Source organism: Conger conger, chromosome 5 (assembly GCF_963514075.1).
Source record: "Conger conger chromosome 5, fConCon1.1, whole genome shotgun sequence".
Lineage (NCBI taxonomy): Eukaryota > Metazoa > Chordata > Actinopteri > Anguilliformes > Congridae > Conger > Conger conger.
The window spans coordinates 16,626,235-16,648,228 of NC_083764.1; the positions used below are offsets into that span (position 1 = coordinate 16,626,235).

The 21,994-nt window shown below is 41.6% G+C and overlaps 1 protein-coding gene across 2 annotated transcripts; it reads left to right on the forward strand.

Moving 5' to 3' along the window:
* Positions 1-130: 130 nt before the first annotated feature.
* On the forward strand, positions 131-19,388 carry LOC133128361 (gamma-aminobutyric acid receptor subunit rho-2-like). Of its 2 annotated transcripts, none has more exons than XM_061241789.1 (9): positions 131-463; positions 2,211-2,317; positions 7,103-7,170; positions 8,505-8,728; positions 10,577-10,659; positions 10,751-10,891; positions 11,311-11,463; positions 11,552-11,760; positions 17,049-19,388. In XM_061241789.1, exons 1-9 carry the CDS (start codon positions 342-344, stop codon positions 17,355-17,357), a joined length of 1,416 nt encoding a protein of 471 aa, XP_061097773.1. In that variant the 5' UTR covers positions 131-341; the 3' UTR covers positions 17,358-19,388. The 2 variants fall into 2 exon arrangements, with proteins under 2 accessions (XP_061097773.1, XP_061097774.1); XM_061241790.1 differs by having other exon boundaries at positions 17,052-19,388.
* Positions 19,389-21,994: the final 2,606 nt, after the last annotated feature.

Genomic DNA, 21,994 nt, shown 5'->3' on the forward strand with positions numbered 1-21,994 from the left:
TATCCTAAAGTTTTTGAAAACCAGAATACGTTACGTCAGTCGGTGAAAATGTGAAAATGACCCTAAGTGTGGTCACTAGAAAGCCGAGTGAAGTCTATCTGTCAGAATCCATGGAAACAGCTGTGTGATAGCTAACCAATCAGAGGACAAGTAAGACAAGCTGCTTGGCGTTGGAAACATATCAGTAGTGGATGTTTAATCAACCGGAATGTATTTTGTAATGACTGCTGCAACGTTTGTGGTGCTTTGAACGAAAAGATGATTCACTGTTCAAAAAAATGCGAACCGGAACAAAGGGGGATTTCTAGACTCATTCCCAGAGATTTAACTTTGTACGCATAATGCCTTATTTTACCAAACTGCTGTTTTTACTGTTTTGCCTGATGCTTATTGGAGAGTGCCGAAAGCATAGACGTAGGAACAGGAGGTGGACTGGACCCGTGGAAACTCTCAAGCATGGCAAGTAAGTACTCGACTCAATCAAGAACAGTGTTTATTATTTACTTTTGTATTCACTTATGTTCATTAAGTATTGCGAATGATACCAGTTTCTGGATAGACTATTTTGCTGAGAATATATATTGGTACTTGTAGCTGCCTCTAGCTGTGCGCGTCAAGGATATTGCTTCAATTCTGAATATTCATATTTCACGGCATTCGTGGGTAATCCGCAGGATCACGAAGTTAGACATATCTGCAGCAGCTGTGATGACGATGATATTCATTATGTTTTCTGGTGCTAAATGCACTTTTCAACATTGAAAAAATACATGCATATAATGTAGGCTATAAAGGTCCAAGTGTCAGTTTTTTGCGCACTTGAATAATGATGATGTCCTGCATATTTAGGCTACTTTAGATTAATCAAATTATATTTCATAGTGCTCCAGACTGGTGTGTTATAGCGTATTTCATAGAAACAATCTTATAAGAAACAATCCTATAACTTATAAGCAGCGATAAGCCTTGAATCGGAGTGCGATACTTGAGCAAATGGCATCGGCTCTTCTAGGTCTGAGACCTCGACAGAGTCATTGCAATACTTTATGCAATAGTCTTTATGGAATGCATAGGTTTAAAACCAACGCATGACAATAGCATTTATAATACGATTCAAATATATTTGACGAAGCAGTGACCGTTGTTGCGTAATATCAGACATGCGTAAAATCAGACTAAATGTCCGGTCAATGAAAAATCAAGATAAATTCAACACAATGCTACCATACTAAACTGATCTTGCCGTTAAAACGGACAAAAAAACCCAAATTATTTTTCACATAATCTATAATTTCATGAGCCGTTGCATTACGTAGGTAATGCGTTGTAAACGATGAAATCATAGACCTGGACAGATCTCCTTTTACTCGGCAAATGTGAGGACTTCTGCTAGATTTTTGCATTTAATAAACGCCAAAAAGTAACAAATTTAAAGTTATGTGTTACATTTTAGTTGTGTTATTTAACGCACTGTGTCCCCGCCTTTAGGATGCGAGTTGGTTAACGTTCTCTCTGCATTCTCTACTGAGCCCATAACCGAGATGCTTGTAGCGTTGAATGGGCTAGGCAGTGTGAGGCTACAAGATTTCCATGTGCCAGAGGGTCGGTCATTCACCTGGAGTTTGTATCCGGTTGCTACAGAGTTTGTCCAGTCATTTGTTTTGATAATATATCAGTTGTATGGCGCCCTTGCTTCCTGACGGTAGACCCCACCCCAGTGTATCCCAGGAAAATCCCGAAAAACACTTATTTACATTGTTTTACTGAGGACTAGTGTCTCGTGCATAGCAGGAACCAATCGCCTTGTCACAAATACTTCAAGGCTGAGTAGCGCCTGCTATGGATTATGGCTGATTTCCTGCACACTGGATTGCTAAAATTTTACTCGCCCTTTCTTGGGAGTAGGCTGTGTTCCGTTAAAACTGCCTCACAATCGCACTTACCTCGTCTTTGTCGATATGTCACATGCCATATTAACATCCAATGTATAAAATATTTAATGTTATCATACTATTACATCAAAAATGATAATTCAGTTCTTTCCCCATCACAAAAAAAAAAAACGGGCTTTTTCCGGGTTTTAACCTCGCCTTGTCTGTTATGCAATATGTACTGTCGTCAAGTAATTCATTGTATGTGTATTCATGTATTTACATTTAAATGCTTTCAAAAATACTATTTAGTACCACAACAATGGTTGTCTTTTACAGTCCTTTATCAAAGAAGATGGTAGATGTGACCAAAGCACGTAAAGTGAAGAAAGACCACCTACTTCGAGTAGACGACCACGATTTTACCATGAGGCCAGCATTTGCAGGTGAGGATTGAAGATCAGTTCCCAAAAGATAGATTAACGTACATTATATAATTGTAATTATATGTTCACCCAGAATTATGCTGAATGTACAACTGCATGTTTATACCAGTGCCAGATTGGGAATATACTTTTACTTCATAATTATCCTGGGCCTCTTTTTCATTGTTTTCACTTGATACTTAATGGGATGCAGTATGCAATAGTAATTAAGTGTACATAGGTAATTTAATGCTATGTTACTGGACACACCACTTTACTAGGTACTTATTTTTTATTTTCGTCTGCTGCTGTAGCCTATCCACTTAGTGGTTCAACGTGTTGTGTGTTCAGAGATGCTCTTCTGCACACCACTGTTGTAATGTGTGGTTATTTGTGTTACTGTCACCAGCTTCGACCAGTCCCGCCCTTCTCCTCTGACTTCTCTCATTAACAACGTGCTTCTGCCCACAGAACTGCTGCTCACTGAATGTTTTCACCATTCTCTGTAAACTCTAAAGACAGTTGTGTGTAAAATACCAGGAGATCAGAAGTTTCTGAGATACTCAATCAACCCTTTCTGGCACCAACCATCATTCCATTTCATTCCAAGTCACTTCAATCACATTTCTTCCCCATTCTGACATTTGGTCTGAAAAACAGCTGCACGTCTTGACCACGTCTACATGCTTTTATGCATTTAGTTGCTGCCACAAATATCTGCATTAACAAGCTGGTGTGCAGGTCTATCTAATAAAGTGGTCACTGAGTATCCATTTACAATGGAATCAGCTGGTGCCTGATGAAGTGGTTGATGATGTGACAGATTTGTGTTGTGTGTTTCAGGGAATATCATGTACAGTACAAGTTCTTCCATAGCAGAACTGCTTACCCATTTATTAATTTAGCTTAATCTGCTATAGTTTTGAAAGTACATATTTTCTACAGTGTTCTGTAAACTAGACTGGTAAAAGACTATGAAACACCTGAGTCTGGAGCTGAATTACTCACCAATAAAGAATAGACTAGATTTTAATGAGGGAAGAAGTCTTATATCTGTCATTTATTTGTCTTGATTATAATTTGGGCACACTGGACTGGGAATGGATGAATATGACAATTGCTTAATTTTTACAATTACTGTCAATACATTTTTCCAAAGCAGGCTGGCATACGTGCGAATGATATTTTGAAACTGACTGAATTTTATTTTGAATGTTATTTTTGTAGCCAGTTTACAGTGTGATTCAAAAGGAACTGACACACCGTGTAACAAATACAAATCTTTCATCTGGAGACTGTTGGCATGGGAGAGGAATTGTATTCAGAATGAGTCCATTAGCATGGAAAATGGTTTAAACTCTGTAACGTAAAGCCCTTTGAAGTTGTAATGCTTTCTTGAATGTAATGCTGAAAGGTTGAAAAAATTGCTTTGTGACGTCTTCCATTTTCTCAGTAACAAGCTCTTGAGGCCAAACTTGGGGGGGGCGCACAAGGAAATTGTTTTTGCTTGTCAAAATGAATTGCTGTTCATGATATTTCAACAAAAATATAGCCATAAGCATATATTGAGTCCTGCACATTGCTAACTTGATTTATACCAAGGCATATAGTGTGTAAAAGATATCCTCTGTTTTTGCTGTCATCGGCATAGTGAGCACCGGCTGTTGTCAGATTAGTCTTAAAAAAAGAATGCAGTAGTACGTTTTTCTTCTCTTGAGGATAATTTATTTTAAGAATAGTGGGCTGCAGATAAATGCAACCATGTAAAGAAACACAGACAGTTTTTTTATGTTTATGCTGACAGCTCTATGGTGTGCTTGTCTGGTTAATTATTTGAATGCCAGGCCAGATCTCTTTGGCAAGAAGTAAATCTTAAAGTGTCGGGGGGGGAGGTGTTAAATGTAGCCATGAGCAAGAAACTGGGGAAGGCTGACGAGAAAGACCGCGATCTCAGAAAGTGCCGCGTTTAATTCATTTCTGACATCTTGTTTTTGTCCTATCTGCCTGTTAAAACACAATCTACTGAGCCAGACAGTTTTATGGATTAATTAAATTTGCATTCATTGATTTCCAAGAACATCTAAATAAGTAACGGCGTCAGTGGGATTCCTTTTCGGGGAGGACGGCGGCATCTAATGCACGGGTGCAGCCTTAATCCCAGCAGAGATAACTAATAGTGGATTTAGTTTGCTGCTAATCCTTGAAAGGGGGATGCTTTGAGGTCATATGGTGTAATGGCGTGGGTTATTTATTCCCTCAAGCAGTACATCTCTTGGAATTGATGCGTCTCTGTGCTGGCATTGACTGACATCCAAAATTATGAATATTTTATTATTTCGCTTTATATGCATATTGAGGATGTCCACTTCAGGTTTTTAAACCTAAATATTACATGTGCTTACTCTGAAATGTTTTTAGTAACCTAGTAAGTGAAGAATACAGATAAGGACCTGGCACAGGTACAGTAAGACATAAAATAATTGGCAGCTTACAAGCATCACAATTTATGAGCTTAAGGCATATTCCATGACCTGTGGAGTCTTTCAAGAAGTTTGGATCATGCTTACTGAGATAAAGTAAGTAAGTATAGTAAGATGTCATGTCATCTTGCTACTCAAAACATTAGTAAAATAAAACTGAATTCAACTGACATGTTATCGCACCTTCAAGATGAAGCCAAAATCATCAAGGAAATTAGCTCATTGAAGTCAGCTAAAAATTTATGTTGTATTTGTTTTTCTTTTCTCTATTTGCTATCTGTGATGCAGAGTGTATTTGCATGCCTTTTGGCAACAGATATATTGAAAATCTTTAGAGCTTTAGATGAAAGGCTGTTTTTTTTTGTTTGTTTGTTTCTGGCTTGCATATGAAAGAGAGAGTAATCATAAAGGAAAGTTTGGGAACAAAATTTTAGTTTGATGGAGCCAATGTTGAAATACATGTTACCTCGCAAGGATTAACAGAACACCAGCTAATATTTGTTTTTGATTTAATTCACATTGATGTTGCTAAGGTTACTCATCTTACCAGGTATTCATCCATTAGAAGCTAGAGAGATGGTCTGTGTCTGGCAGCTGCAGTGGCTCATTGTGACGCCCACTGCAAGTGTGTTGTTCAGGTTCTGAATCAATCAAATCTGTCCATCAATATCTCAAAAAACAGTTGGGCGATGGGCAAAAAAAGCACAAGTTACGCAATCCCAAGCAAGTTACGCAAGTGAAGTTATTGGCCAAATTTGGTAGGTCTAGCTGAAAATCTGTATGGGGAGTAGCATACAGAATATTGATGTGGAATAATAAGAAGAAATAGTAAACTTGGATTTTTCAAGCCAAATTAATTCAAGGAAGCATGTTTTGTATTTCATGGTATTAAGACCACACTTTGGCATTAAATACAAAACTGAGAATAATCTCCAGCAGATTTGGGGAGGTGCAGCAGTTTATGCTTGCTGATAGACAAAAACCACAAAGCTGTGCCCATGTATATTTTGTATTAAAACCAAAAGCAAATGGACCACCAGGTGATTATCTCCATAGACAGGGCAAGTGTAATCTGACCATGCCAGCACTGACTGTGCCTGGAACCCCCAAAGGTAGTGTCTAGGTTTTTGGACTAGAAAGTATACAGAACATCCGGCAGTTTTGCAGTGCTCTCTTTCCCAAATGGTACGCATGGAATCACACTGCAAATTAAACTAAAAAGTCCTTCCTTAAATTGCAACCTAAATTTCCCAGAGAAAACTCCCCTAGACAACCCCGGCAAGAGCCATGCCAAGTGGACCGAGCCCCAAACAGATGTCCCTGGGAGCCAGGGCTGGGCCGATTTTGGATATGGTAGATGGCATATGGTCCCTGTGTAGGGAGACAAGCCTCACAGCTGGCACAGGGTTTTTGTTAATACCTTCTATTCCAGGTAACAGGGAAACTAATGAGAGGCTTAACCATTGATTACACAATCGCATCTAAAGGCAGGTTCCGGACTTCCCATTTTCAGAGACATTAGGTAATATTAATAGACAAAAAGGTAACATGAATAAGCACTTGGTTTTCCCATGTAATTACATTATACTTATATTATTATTATGATTATTACTATTATTATTATTATTATTATGATTATAAATAATCATAATAATCATAATAATCATAATAATAGAAGAGGAGGAACTGGAATTGTGTCCTTTTGGGGATTTCAAAGTGCTGTTCTGTTGTGGATGGGAAATCTTCTGTGTAGCTCTTATGCATGGCAGCAATTTTGCTTCAGATCACACTCTAGACATCAGTTAAGAGCATGTCCCTGTTTATGTAATAGGATGTTGGTTATCTTCTTAGTAGAACGGCATGTCAGCAACATGTTCAGCAATAATTAAGAAGGCTTCATTTTAGCTGTTTGAACTTTGAAATTCCAAATGTTGACCCTTTGTAGATTTCCAACAGGAGGATGGGGGAAAGGTGTTATAATATGTGTTATAATATAGGAATAATCTCACCCTTACATCTACACATCAGCAGAAGTCCACATAACCCCAAACCCAGATGTGCCACTTTCGGGTTGTGTCTCATACTTAATGTGCAGTCATGCGGAGTCATTTCTTATTTAACTACAATGTCAATATTTAAGTATAGAAATGTACTCATTTGTTTACTACATTGTAATTGTACATTGTACATTGTGCCTACTTATGGTGTTTAGTTAGCACCGTGTGACTGATAACAGTTTGGATGTTGGGTTTATGTATTCAACAGGAGGAGATTTGTGTTATTAAATAATGTGAGTAGTGCCTGACTTTTGATGTCTGTTTTCCAGGCCCTGCCATTCCTGTCGGAGTAGATGTCCAGGTGGAAAGCCTTGACAGTATTTCAGAAGTAGATATGGTAAGATAATAATTTCCTGTTGAAACTCGTATCTGATATGCTGCTTTTCTAAAATGGTTACATTTTATGGGCCAGTGAGGACAGATTTTTGTCATATTCCAGGACTAGTCCAGAAGTATCTGATTCAGCTAATCCGAGTACGGACTGGATATTATGAATAACTTCATCAGTTGGATTAGGAGTTAGAGCATCTACTCTAGCTAGACTTAGTTAACATTTGGGACCTCTGGTCAAGAAGAACATTCAGAAACAACATCCAAAAAGCATATTTTAAGAATGTGTGTTTTCAAACATGAAGTTGTTGAATTAATAGAGCACTGGACAACACATGTTATTGTGTAGGCCATGTGGTCAAAATGTATTTAGTAAAATAATTACAAAAAACAACCTGAGCCATAGTACAAGTCAGACCTTCTGTAATGTTGTGACATCTTTCATTTGCATTTTAGCAACATTTAACAGGTTTTTCCGAATAAATTAATTTTCAGATTTGCTGGTCATTTTATGGTCAAAATATTACCTTCTGGTCTAGGTCAGGGGAAGCCAACCTAAGTCTCAGAAAGCCAAAGCGTCTGCTGCTTTATGTTATAAGTGGTAAATTAGAGAAGAGAGTTTTTAGAGTTTAGAGATTTTTACTCAGTTAACTGACCTTGTCTGGTCTCAATTGGTTGCTGAATTTAAGCTGAAAGCATAGACCACATGATTCTTGGTCATTATACATTTCACTATATAATTGTTGCAGAAAATAGATTTGAATTTATTTTCAAAAGCGGGCCAATGTATTTCCAACATTCTATCCTGAATTCATCCTTTTTTATTTTTGTACTCAAATAACCTTACGATTAAGATACTGTTTTATTTGAGAGATGTTAAAATTCATGGGCAGTGTTACATGTTTGATATTATGTAATGTGGTGAAAATAAAAGAGGGATGATGTACTTTAGGGATAGAGAGTGGTGTTGCAGAAGGGATGCATAAACCCAGTGACAGAACAGAGAGGACTGAAATAAGAGGGATTATACTGATCTTTGTCGCTGACGCTGACCTATGACTTTCAGACTGCATTCGATTGGTCATCAGAAATGTGCCTTATCTGACTGATATCTTTGCACATATGTTCTTTGCTCATGCTAACAGCCCATGTTTGATCATACACATCTCTAGTAATCCAGTAAAACGCAATAGCCAGATAATCCCAACATGCAATGTCCCAAACTATGGATCGCTATGAGGAAAGTAGGCTTCCAGGTGCCTGCTATGAAGCTTGGGGCTTTTTCATCTTGACGAGTAAGTGTATGAAGCTGAAGGCTTCTTTTTTTGCTGTTTGATGCAGGACTTCACCATGACGCTTTACCTCAGACACTACTGGAAGGATGAGCGCCTGTCCTTTCCTAGCAGCACAAACAAGAGCATGACCTTCGACGGTCGACTGGTGAAGAAGATTTGGGTGCCCGATGTCTTCTTTGTGCACTCAAAGAGGTCCTTCATTCACGACACCACAACAGACAACATCATGCTCAGGGTTTTTCCTGATGGCCATGTACTGTACAGTCTGAGGTGAGGACAATGTTGGCTCGACAGTTACTTATGAGTACTTTGGCAGCATTCCTGAATGGCTCACAAATATGATAAGATTATCAGTTACAAAAATAATTCAAAGTTATTCTACACTGATGCGTGTTGCTCAGTTTAAACAGATGGTTTCCTCAAATCAAAATCAGTCTTATTGACCCCAAAACATATTTTGAGTTTTAGAAACGAAAAATAAATCAAAAGAGGAGAACGTAAGCTTTCCACTTACATTCAATGCCTTCAAAGTTTTGTTACGAGAGTTATGTGAGGCTGGGAGAATACAGACACTGGGTTAATGAAATACCTAAAAGCTCTAAACCAGTGTTTCCCAACTCCAGTCCTCGGGACCCACTTGCCAGAAGGTTTTTGTTGTAACCAGTAGCTCACACACCTGATTTAACTAATCAAGGGCATTTTTGTGGTTTGATTGGTTCAATCATTAAATCAGGTGTGTGAGTTACTGGTTACAACAAAAAACTTCTGGCATGTGGGTCCCGAGGACTGGAGTTGGGAAACACTGCTCTAAACCTATGAGTGATACATACTTACACAGGGCTTGCATAATACAGTACATGACTGTGTAAGTCTGTTTTGCCATTAAATGTCAGATGTCTTAATATGTACACTCACTGAGCACTGAGTAGACCTGTACTCCATCTTGTTAATGCAAATATTGAATCAACCAAACATGTGGCAGCAACTAAATACATAAAAGCATGCAGACATGGTCAAGAGATTCAGCTGTTTCTTAGACCAAATGTCAGAATGGGGAAGAAATGTGATCATGACTTTGACCATGGAATGATTGTTGGTGGTTTTAGTATCTCAGAAACCTGGGATTTTCATGAGTCAGCAGGGAAGGGCCAGACTGGTCAAAGCTGACAGGAAGGTGACAGTAACACAAATAGCTGCATATTACAACAGTGATATGCAGAAGAGCATCTCTGAACACACAACATGTCAAAGTGGATAAGTTACAGACTTTATTAAAAAATAAGTCTAATAAATACCTAATAAAGTGCTCACTGAGTGTACAGTGGGGTCCAAAAGTCTGAAACCCAGTGAAAATGCTTCTATTTCTGTTTTTATTTTTTTTATATATATACAAATGTTATTAGCAAAACAGTTTGAGCGAAAAGTTGAATCTTTGAATTCACATGAATTTCTGAATTTCTTAGTATTTGGTATGTCCCCCTTTTGCTTTCATGGAAACATGCACTTGATCTGTCTTGGACTCCACAAATGTGTACAAAACCTGATGGTTCATGTTATCCCAGCATTATTAATGTTCCAAAGAGCATATTGTGATGTTACCGAATACTTTGCTTTTGTCTTCAAGTGTCCTCATAAATTGTTGATTTGTGGGTTGTGGCTTGTGCAGCCCTCCTTTCTCTTCTTTGGTCATCAAGTACTTCTTGCAAAGCTTTGAAGTAACTTTAATTTGTTTTCAATATTTCAAAATCCTAAAACATTCTGTTTATTTTCATGATCACATAAAAAAATAACCCCAGATTTGCAATGTGGTCTCAGACTTTTGGACCCGACTGTATACATCCCTTCCAAAAATATTGGAATAGCAAGACAATATATACTGAAGACAATTGAGTTTGAGGTCAAAATATGTACATGAGATGACAGATTATCTTTTATTTACTGGTATTTTGATCTAGATTTGTTAAACATCTTAGAACATATCAGCTTTTGTACCAGACCACCCAATTGTTTGGAGCTTCCCGTTTGGGCATCTCACTATGACTATTGACTATTGTGCTTTTTAAATAATTATAATAATATTATGCTTTGCCTAATATGTGTGCTGTGCTTCATGAGCAGGGTCACCGTAACAGCCGCCTGTAACATGGACTTCAGTCGCTTTCCTTTAGACTCGCAGACCTGCACGTTAGAGCTGGAAAGCTGTGAGTATCATTCACGTTCCTCGTAGACACATGTCAGAAACTTTTTGGGGACATCTCATGCTAATTGTGAGTCTTTGCTGGTTGCCTTTAGATGCCTACACAGATGAAGACCTCATGTTGTACTGGAAGAGTGGTGACGAGTCACTGAGCACTGATGACAAGATCTCTCTGTCCCAGTTCCTCATTCAGAAGTTCCACACCACCTCCAGGCTGGCTTTCTACAGCAGCACAGGTACAGTTAACCAGGGATGGACATTAAGATAATGGTCCAGGACATAATTGAACACAAAGATTTCCATGTATTGAGAGAACTGCTATTTGCATCAACACAAAAATAAAACATTTCTTCTATCCATTTTATAATTTATGCAAGAATTTATTTAATTGAAGTAGGACTGCTTTTTATGTGATGAATAAGCTTGATATGTCTCAGAAGAAAGAATATGTGAGAACTAGACCTGGGTCAAATACTTTTTTGATAGTATTTGATAGGTTCCAAAAACCAGACAAGCTCAGTAAAACATAGAAATGTATTTAAATCCTAAATAATTACAGATTTGACCCAGGTCTTGTAAGAGTAGGTAAAGATGGCTGTGTGGTACTTTATCGGTAGTTTATCCTTTGTCTTTCCCCTTTGCTTGGCTCTCTCAGGATGGTACAACCGGCTGTACATCAACTTCACCCTGCGACGCCACATCTTCTTCTTCCTGCTCCAGACCTACTTTCCCGCCACGCTAATGGTCATGCTCTCCTGGGTCTCCTTCTGGATCGATCGCCGTGCGGTTCCCGCCAGAGTGTCGTTGGGTAAGGCTCAAAGTTCTGACGGTTGCTTTTCTTACATGACCGCTTGAGAGCCTGTGCTGACCAGAAGGGTGTGGTCACTGTCCTGCAGGGATCACCACGGTGCTCACAATGTCCACCATCATCACTGGGGTCAACGCGTCCATGCCCAGGGTCTCCTACATCAAAGCTGTGGACATCTACCTCTGGGTCAGCTTTGTGTTTGTATTTCTATCGGTGCTGGAATACGCCGCAGTCAACTACCTGACTACGGTGAAGGACGGAAAGGACCGGAAGCTCAGAGAAAAAGCCAGAGAGCAGGTACTGATCCTATCGCATTTCAATCATGTAAGTCAAGTGCAAATAAATGAGTGAAATGTACTCTATTGGAGTTGATTCAACACTGATCACCTTGCTGTGTTGTCATGCCAAGAAGTAGTTAAATGTATTGTAATGTCTGTCTCTAGCTAACAGGCACATATATATTTAGACACGATTACACGTGAGTTCTCAGTGTTCGGTTTATGACAGGTCTGCCAGCATAACAACAAAAGCATCCCCTGTCTATCCGGTTTCCTCTTCTTCTACTACTCGGCACAGAACAATGCCCTAGGCTATGACAATGACCTCTTCAGGTCATTACCTGTCATTACATCACCCCCCTCAAAGATGTTGCCCTTTTCATTTCACCTGAACTCTTAGTGTCTACTAAACATTTAACACTTCTGTATGTTAACAATATTCCTTACTGAAACACGACTGTATACAACTGTCAGACCTTAATGGTGTCTAATGAAAATAACCATTCTACCTGTTCATACTGTTACAAAACATAAACAGTCCCTCCGTCTTGTCTTTCCTGAACAAAGTGCATTTCTTGCTAATAGAACTCAGAAATAAATCAAAGTGCATTTTCTGCAACTACAAATCATTCATCGATCAATTGATCGGACATCCCCCCCCCCCCCCCCTTTTTTTTTCCTTTTTTTCAAACTTCCCCCTCCAAAATCCATACTGCAAAGTCCCTTGACCCTGAGTTATTCCCCAAAAATGGCCCCGCAGTCCATTTTCACCAGTTCAGTTTGGCTGGAGGCTTGCTCACTCTGCCAAAACGAGTGACGGTCACAGTCCCTTGTGGCGGCGTGGGAGTGTTTTGTGTCCCCGCACCCTGTGTGTCCTCAGTGTCAGTGTTGGTGACCTCTGGAGTCACCTGGTCAGGACTTCCACTGACAGGTGTGGATTGCAGGTGGCGCCTGTTCCTCCTGTAGAGCTCACCCTGTGCTGTCTCCACCATATAGGACCTTGGAGTGGAGCTAGAGCTATGAACAACAGCAGGCATTGTCCACTGTCTCTGTCCATCCAACTTCGTTCGCACGGGGTCCCCCGGGCTTAGGGAGGGTAGGATCTTCACTCCATTTCTGCGGTTGTAAAAATAGGCTTGCCACTGCTTGGCTGCAGCGTCTGCCTGTTTGATCCCATCCTCGTTGGGCCAGTTAGGTCTCAGATTGTCCTGCAAGATGGGCAAGGTGGTCCTAATTTTCCTGCCCATCAACAGTTCCGCTGGACTGACTCCTGTCGAAGAGGTGGGTGTGGCTCTGTATGTCATCAGGGCCAGGAGGGGGTCCTCCTGTCTCAGTATAGATTTAGCTATCTGAACTGCCCTCTCTGCCTGTCCATTACTCTGAGGGTAGTGAGGGCTGGATGTGACATGAACAAAATCATATTCCTTACTAAACTCCCTCATCTCTGCTGAAGCTAGCTGGGGCCCATTATCACTCACCATCACTTCGGGGATACCAAAACGTGCAAATGTGGCTTTAAGCTTAGCTACAACCTGGTGGGTAGTAGTCGTAGGCAGATTCAAAATTTCCAGATACCTGGAGTAATAATCGGACACTATTAAGTAGTGCTCTTTCCCTGCACTTTACTAGGCCTTGGTGCCCATCGTGAATTCTCCTTAGTATTACTTCCCTCATTTCAGTGGGAATAACGATGCGTTGGCCTCTAGTGACTAAACCCTCTATCTCTGATAGTTCTCCTCTCACTTTGTAGAAATCTTTGACTGCCTCCGGCACCTTACTTACGAAGTCAGGCCACCCACTCCTAATGAACCCTATGACTGCCTGGAGCTGCCTATCATTTGCTGTGTGTTGTCTTAGCTCTACCATCCGGTGTGGTGTGACTGGGATCTGGCCCATGACAGCCTCAATGTGTGCTGCCACCTCTTCATGACAAACCCCATCCCCCTGACACTGCTCTGGGCCCCTTGATAGCGCATCTGCAACTGCTAATGTCTTACCAGGTGCATGCTCAGCGGTGGCGTTGAAACGCATGAGTCTCATCAGCAGCCTCTGGCACCTGATCGGGACGCAGTCTAGATCCTTACTGTTCATAAGGGGTACCAGTGGTTTGTGATCTATCACCAGTCTAAAGCTGTCCAATCCATATAGGTACTTGTCGAACCGTTCACAGGCCCAAACACTGGCAAGGCAATCTTTCTCGATCTGCGCGTACCTTTTTTCTACGTCACTTAATCGTCTGGAGCAGTAGGCCACGGGTTTCCAGCTCTCCCCATGCTGCTGGAGTAGAACACCCCCCAGCCCGTAGCTGCTGGCTTCTGCTGACACGATGGTGGGCTTGTTTCCATCATAAAAGGTAACTACTGGGGCTGTGGCTAACGCAGTCTTCAGATTCCTGAATGATTCACACTGTGCAGGACCCCACGTCCACTCTGTGTCTCCCTTCAGTAGCTCATACAGTGGATGGGCCACTGTTGACAGCTCTGGGATGAACCAATTTACCATCCCTAAGAATCGCTTGAGTTCCGTTACATTTTGTGGCTGTGGGAAGTTCTCTATTCCCGTCAGCTTGCTTGGGTCGGCACTGACCCTTGTCTCGTCGATTACTTGGCCTAGGAAACGAACCTGTCTCTGTCTGAATTTGCACTTGGCTTTGTTAAGCTTGAGCCCTGCCTCCTTGATGACCTTCAACACTTCCGCTAGGCGTTGGTTGTGTTGCTCCTCAGTCTCAGCATGAATCAAGATGTCGTCCATGAAGATCTCCATTCCTTCCAGGCCGGCCAGAGTCTCCGCCATTTTCCTCTGAAAAATGTCCGGAGCCGATGTTATTCCGAAAGGGAAGCGGCGGTAGCCATATCTCCCGAACGGAGTGATGAACGTAGTGAGCATCCTGCTCTCTTCATGCAGAGGAATTTCGTAAAATCCACTTGCTGCATCCAACGACGTGAACACTTTTGAACCAGCGAGCCTCGGCATTATCTCCTCCACTGTGGGTAGGACATACTTCTCTCGTCTCACCGCTTTATTTAGTTTCCTGAGGTCTGCGCAGAGGCGGACCTCTCTCTTGTTTGGTTTGAGCACCGGCACCATAGCGGCGCACCATTCGGTTGGCTGTGTCACTTTTTCGATTATGTCCTCATCCTCTATGCGCTGCAGTTCCCTCTTCACCAGCAGTACCAGTGGCAGGGGTATTCGTCCGGCTGTCGGCACTGCATACGGCTGGGCATCATCGTGCAGGGCTATTCTGACTGGCTCAGTTTTCAATAGCCCGCTCGACCCAAACACACCACTGACCTCGTCCATCCTCTTCACTAAGCCCATTTTCACTGCTTCCTCACGGCCTAATAAGCAGCTTGTTCCCTCTATCACATACACCTTGAAAGAAAACTTTTTCTCCTTGTAGCTGGTGGTGCCTTGGAACATGCCTGCACATTTGAGGTCACCTCCTGGGCTTACAAAACGTGTGTCTGGAGGCCCTAACTGTATTTTTGGACTCATCTTTTTGAATGTCCCTTGGTCGATTATGGTAGCGTCAGCTCCTGTGTCGATTTTAAAGGTTACTACCACACTGTTTATGGTTAAGCTTACAGTCCATGTATTGTCTTCATCCTTACGGTCAACTGCGCCAAGAAAGTATGTCTGTTCAGGCTGTTCACTTGTGACTTCCCTGACTGCTTTAGACTGACATTTACCTTCCCAGTGCCTATTCTTGTGACATTTATTGCACTTACTTTTGAATGCAGGGCAACGTTTTTCATCGGAGTGTTGTGGCTTCCCGCATCTCCCACACTCCTCCTTTGTGTAGGCTCCTTGGCTGCTGTTACCACATCTCATGTTGTCATGGCCCTTCTTTCTATACTGTCCACCTTCCCACTTCACCGCATTGATGTTGGCCAGCTGAGGTTCCGGTCTGTTGGCTTGAAGATTAACGTGTCTTGTTACCACCTCTGCGTGGCGCACATGTTCAATCACCTGCGCAAGCATCAGGTCTGCTTTGAGCTGGAACTGGCGGGAAAGCTCTTTGTCTGCTATTCCTACCACAAGGCGATCCCTTATATGCTCATCTCTCGTGGCGCCAAACTGACAGTGCTCCGCCATTTGATACAATGTCCTAATGTACATCTCCGCCGTTTCTCCGGCATGCTGGCACCGTTGGTAAAAACATGCACGCTCATGTATGACGTTGCGTCGTGGAATAAAGTACTCGTCGTACCTTTTCATGACCTCTTCAAAGTCGTCCTTATCATCTTCCTTTTCAAACTCGAACGAACTGAATATCTTTTCGGCTTCACTGCCCATCGCGTAGATAAGCGCACTCACTTGAATCTCTCCACCCTCTTGGCTAAGTTTCGTGGCTAGCCGGTAGCGGCAAAATCTCCGTTTCCACTCCGGCCATTCTGTCGGACTCTCAAACTTAAATTCACTCAGCGCACTAAACTTCGCCATGACGTTCGTACCGATACACTGTCTATTCTGACACCATGTAATGTCTGTCTCTAGCTCTTCAGGTCATTACCTGTCATTACACGTATCATGGAAAGTAAAATTTTGTATTTCAATTAGATTTTTACTCCCTTCACCCCTGTAAGAATTTGGCATAATACATCTAATCAGACAGTTCTGACAGATCCGATCTGCCTCTGATGCATCTATTCAATTCAATTAAATTTCATTTGTATAGCGCTTTTCACAGAGGACTGTCACAATGACGCTTTGTAGAGTCACAGAAGGGAAGAAAAAATGTAAAATACCAGACCCAAGCCCCCAGATAGCACATGAGGTAAAAAAAAAAAAAAAAACTGCCTAGTGGAAAGAGCCTGAAAGAGTGGTGAGAAAGTACTCCCAAATAGGAGGTAGATGGCCATTGTCCGCAGGCCTATAGGTTGAGATAGAAACTCTACTCATCTGCTCCTGCATACACCAGACCTGGTTCATAGGTTCCAATACACCAGACAAGCTCAGTAAAGTGTGGAAGGGTATTTGAATTCTAAACAATTACGTACTTGACCCAGATTTGGCAGACACCCCTGCTGTAAAATCCAGCTATGCCAGCTTATCCAGCTTGAAAATTGAGCTGGTCAAGCTGGTCATACGCTGGTCCAGCTGGGTATGAGTTGGTCAACCAACATAGCCAAGCTGGTCATATGCTGGTCTAGCTGGGTATGAGCTGATCAACCAGCATGGCCAAGCTAATCATAATGCTGGTCTAGCTGGGTATGAGTTGGTCAACCAGCTAATGCAGTCTGAGGCAGCAAGGACCCTTTCTCACCCCTCCACACGAATAACCAAATACTCCCTCTCTGTCCCCAGCAGAACCTGCCCTGCACCTGCGGGATGTCCCACACCAGGACCATGATGCTGGACGGGACATACAGCGAGGCGGACACGAACAGCCTGGCGGGCTACACACAGGCGCCCATGGGGCCTGACGAGCCCGAGAAGCCGGAGCGGATGGTGGTGCACCTCTCCCTGGACAGCGAATCCAGCGCCGCCAAGAAGAAAGGACTGCGCGGCTTCCGCATCATCAACAACACCCACGCCATCGACACCTACTCCCGCATGATCTTCCCCGGGGCTTACATCATCTTCAACCTCATCTACTGGTCCGTGTACTGCTGAGCCCTCCCAGCGATTGGCTGGATGTCCTCTGGAAAGGGGGGGAGGGGCAGAACGATGATGTGATTGGTTGGGACTCAAGGACACACCTCTTGGAACTGAGAAAAGGGGTGGTGGTCTTGCGCTGCACGGTAGCTGAAGGGGCCTGTCGTTTTGTTGTCGGATCCTTCCCTCCGAAGGGACTTGCTGAGGATTTTACAGACCTACTGTTCAGTGTCTCCCAGTGTAATGCAATGAAGCTGCAGACAGTCGGACTGGAACAGGACTGTTTATTTATCTTTATTTATTTGTTCCACACTCTGTCAGTGCAGAAGCAGGAAGACACACGTCCGTTAAGACGACAGAATAACATAAGTACCAGATCACTTGCTTTCGCAATTCTTTGTCTCCTGCTCTTTTATCTTCACATTAGCACATGTGTGGTCAGAACCATTTCTGGGTAATACTGTAGGTGCGGAACATGTTGCTGTCAGCTTTGTCCCCAGTCAGACTCTTTAGCCTCACACCACCTTAGGATTTCATTTTGAGCATTGAAATCCTCCTGAAAGATTAAATGAATTGTTTTTGTGGTAAGAATATAAGAAAAACCAAAGTGGCAGTAATGTGTTTGTATGCCAACAGCTGTATGCTAAGGATATCATGGAGTGCCATGCCAGAATTGAAAGGCTCCTGTCCTCCTCTGGTCATCTCTCCAAAATGCAAGAAACGCAGACACAGAGCAAATGTAATATCCCATGTTTCACTGTGGAAAGGTAGCCTTATAAAGCCGTGTTAAAAATGATCTGAGCACGTGCATCCACCTGGGTTGCAAACGTCTGAAAGACTTTCTTCATAATTTTGCTTGAGATTAAAAATAGAGAGACAGAGAAAAGATGCACAGTGAACCAGGGCTGCCCAACCCTGTTCCTGGAGATTTTCCGTCCTGTAGGATTCCCAACCTTAACAAAGCACACTTACTTCAACAGCTAGAGATCTTATTGAGCTGCAAATCAATAGAAGCAGGATTGACATGAAAACCTCCAGGAATAGGGTTGGAAAGCCCTGATCTAGACCAAGCAATGGTTTACAGTATCTATAGAAAGGCTGGCTTTCCTCAAAGCACTACCAGTGTGCTGGAGGATTCTTAATAAAAACCTGTTGGTTTGTTCATTCGTGTATTTGTTTTTGGTGCCGGTAGACCCACGCCATCTTACCTTAATAAGCTGCAGAGACTGTACAGGGCTAAAGAGGTGTTTTAGTGTATTATTCCAATATCATGGTTACCATATTTGATTGATCATTTTGTTAACATTTTACCTGAAATGTCACATTATGGAGCCTATATTGTGCCAGCTTGTTATTTCTACATTGTTCTGCTATTACCGGTTGTAGTAGAGTATCTTATGACAACTGGAAAGCACGCTTCTTGCACAGTATTGTTTGTGAGCAATTTGTGATTGACATATCTGTTGGCTGCAACTGTGAGTCTTCATAGAAACATAATGTTGGGAAAGTAATGCTACTTGCTGAAACATTCCCAGGTAAAATGTTACATTGATTAAATCCACAAAATGGCTCTGCAAAGACTGAGGGTGAAAAAGGTTGTTTGAATTTTGAATATATTTACCCGTTTGAACAGCCTTACTGGTTTGAAACGGCCTTAACTAAAACTATTTGTCATCTTTTAGAATTGGATATGTCTCAAGATCAATTCATGATTTCACAGGCAACTTTATACAGTATTTTTCATCTGCCATCTAGGTGACAATTAGTAACATTAGACATGTAGATAGCAGAACACATGAGTGGGGTCCACTGGACAGTCCACATTTCTACACACATCTGTTTTTCAGTCTTCTTCCCTTTGGTATCATGGCTTCATTTTTCTCTGTAATAATGTCAGTCTGTAGGGCTGCGACTCTGGAAACAAACACACGCAGAGTCGAACAGACAGACCAAACACTTATTATGGTCACAGACCAATCGTTGTTTCTGAAAATGTCAAGAATGTATGCTGTACATACAGCTGTAATAAATAAAATTCGGTGAAAATCCTGTCCTCTTTAATTTTCATCTCCAAACAACATTGACCTACATTGACCAACATTGCGAATTGTTTCAAAATGTGTTAGTGATTCTTAGTCATTGTATGTATGAGTGAGAGAGAGACAGAGGAGAGAAAGAGAAGAGAAAAAGAGGGTACACATACACATGTACTGTATGCACTGTATTAAAGCAAGGAAGTTCAAATCCATATAAGAAGGAGACATTTTAATTGGTAAATTGGTAAATACATTTTATTGGCAAACAGTGTACATTTAAGGCACACACCCAAATCACTAAATAGGAATGATAGAGGTAACCGTGGCTTTATTTGTGAAGACATAATTATTTTGATGTCCCTTTTTGAAATCCGTAATCCAGATTTCAGTGTATTCAAAGCACTTAATCCACCCGTCCAAAAAAAAGACAATATTAAATTATTCTCCCTGCAAGCATTGCCTAATACACACGACTACTGAACTTATTTCAAATTTCACCCAGTTTCATTTTGTCATGCCAAGATGGTGTGCGAGCCAGTTTTGTTTGCACAAATTCTCCTTGCATTGGAGGATCTTACCATGAAGGTTTGAGAAGTGTTTGGGAATGTACATGGCAAGCAGATGGGCACCATCTTCACAATTTGGCGCAGAGAGCAGGTCCGCACTCCCTAATAACATTGCTGAGGTTCACCAAAGCCAAGAAGACCCCACAGCATCAAACACTGGGATAGATAGGATGATCTTCTATCCAATCTAGAATACCCTTATGGGTAAAAAAAAGAGGAATTGTCAGAATATAAATATATATTTTTAGCAACAATATGTTTCAATACAAAATTTATATTGATTTCCTATAGCAGTTTCAACAGTTCAACTTGTGGGCGCTGTTCTTTCCACAGTTTAGCCTTCATATCAACTTTTCCCCCAGAAAGTAACAGGTCTATGCGCCATAGTTCAATTCATCAGTAAATTAAGAAAAATGTTTTCCTTTGACAGTTCTTCCATGGGATCGTAAACTGTCCCTCTCAAAGGATTTTATTCTTTTTTTTTCCTTCGACAATTTTTGTGAACAAAAATGTGAACAAAATAATCATGTTAAGCCAATAAATAATCAATTTTACTAAAGCATTTGTATAAATTACTCAAAAATGTCTTATCCACTTTCATTTTTGATATCATGTGAATGAAAGCAATGAGCAAATTACTGATACAAATGCCATGCCATGCTCTCCATCTGACAATCAACTGAACGGTCGTCATCAACTGACAGTTGGTTAGTACAGATTAACTCCTAATGAAGGGGGGGAAGAGAGAGAGAGAGAGAAAAAAAACCTTTATGTAATGTAATGCGTTTGGCTTTACATCAAGAGCTGCAATCTTCCACCCACCAAATCCAGATTAATTCTGCATGTGTGCATGGGGGTGGAAGAGGGGGAAAATCTGTTAGCTCTCAAAATTTACCGCACAAAATGGCCTGCTTTATTGAAAATATTTTACAATTCCTTTGGAAAAATACTGACTCGTTTGGTTTACTTGCAAATAAATACTTAAAAAATGTCTTAAAATTTTTTATAATCATTCTGTGGATGTTCAATATTAATTAAGGCATAATTTGACAGTTATGCTACTTCAAAATTGATTCCCCAGCATGGCAGATTGTCAGCATGTCAAAGCGTCAAAGTGCCTTTCATCTTCAGACCACCTTTCAGGGAATTCTCCTCACATTATGACACTCACAATGCTACTCACATACTCTCATCTTTTCTGACATACAGCTGCAGCTTTGTTGAATACTATCAAACACTCTTGCTCACACTCTTTCCTGAAATCAGAATTTTTGATATTACATGTTTTTGCAACATTCCTTTTACGGTACATTCCCTGCCCCCTACTGGTCAAATAGTCACAGTTCCCCCAGTTCATAAAAAAGAGAATATAAAAAGCTAAGTAAAGTTCATACACCCGTTGAGCACTTTATTTGTGCGCTTTGACCTTCTGAGGGTCCATTTCCAATGTCTGATCCCCCAGAGATCACAAAGCCTAGGAACTGTATGCTGGACTAGTGAAATTCACACTTCTCTGCCTTGACGATAACTTATTCTCCAGGAGGCGCTGTAGGATCTGACCGACATGGTGAACATTCCTCCTGGGACACACCAGGATATTGTCCAGGTGGACAAAGGAGCTCAGCCCTATCAGGTCACAAAGAACGTCACTGGCCATCTTCTGGAAAATGGTCAGCCCAAATGGCATAACTCGGTACTCGTAGTGCCCGGTATATGTGTTAAACACCGTCTTCCACTCATCGCTTCCGCGGATGCGGACCAGGTGGTAGGTGTTACACAGATCTAACTTGGTAAACATCTTGCTATTTTCGGGGGGGGGGAAGGCTGAGGAGATGAGGAGCAGAGGATAGCGGGTCTTGACCGTGATGTTTTTAGTCTCTGGTAGTCAATACATGGGTGGAGGGTTCTGTCTTTTTTTACCACAAAGAGGAATCCAGCACTGGCAGGAGACAACAATGGAGATGATGCCCGAGGCCAAGGACTCGTACCAGAAATGTACAGGTTCAAGGTGGCAGTTTTGGGAGCAGACAGGGAGTACAGTCTTCCACTGAGG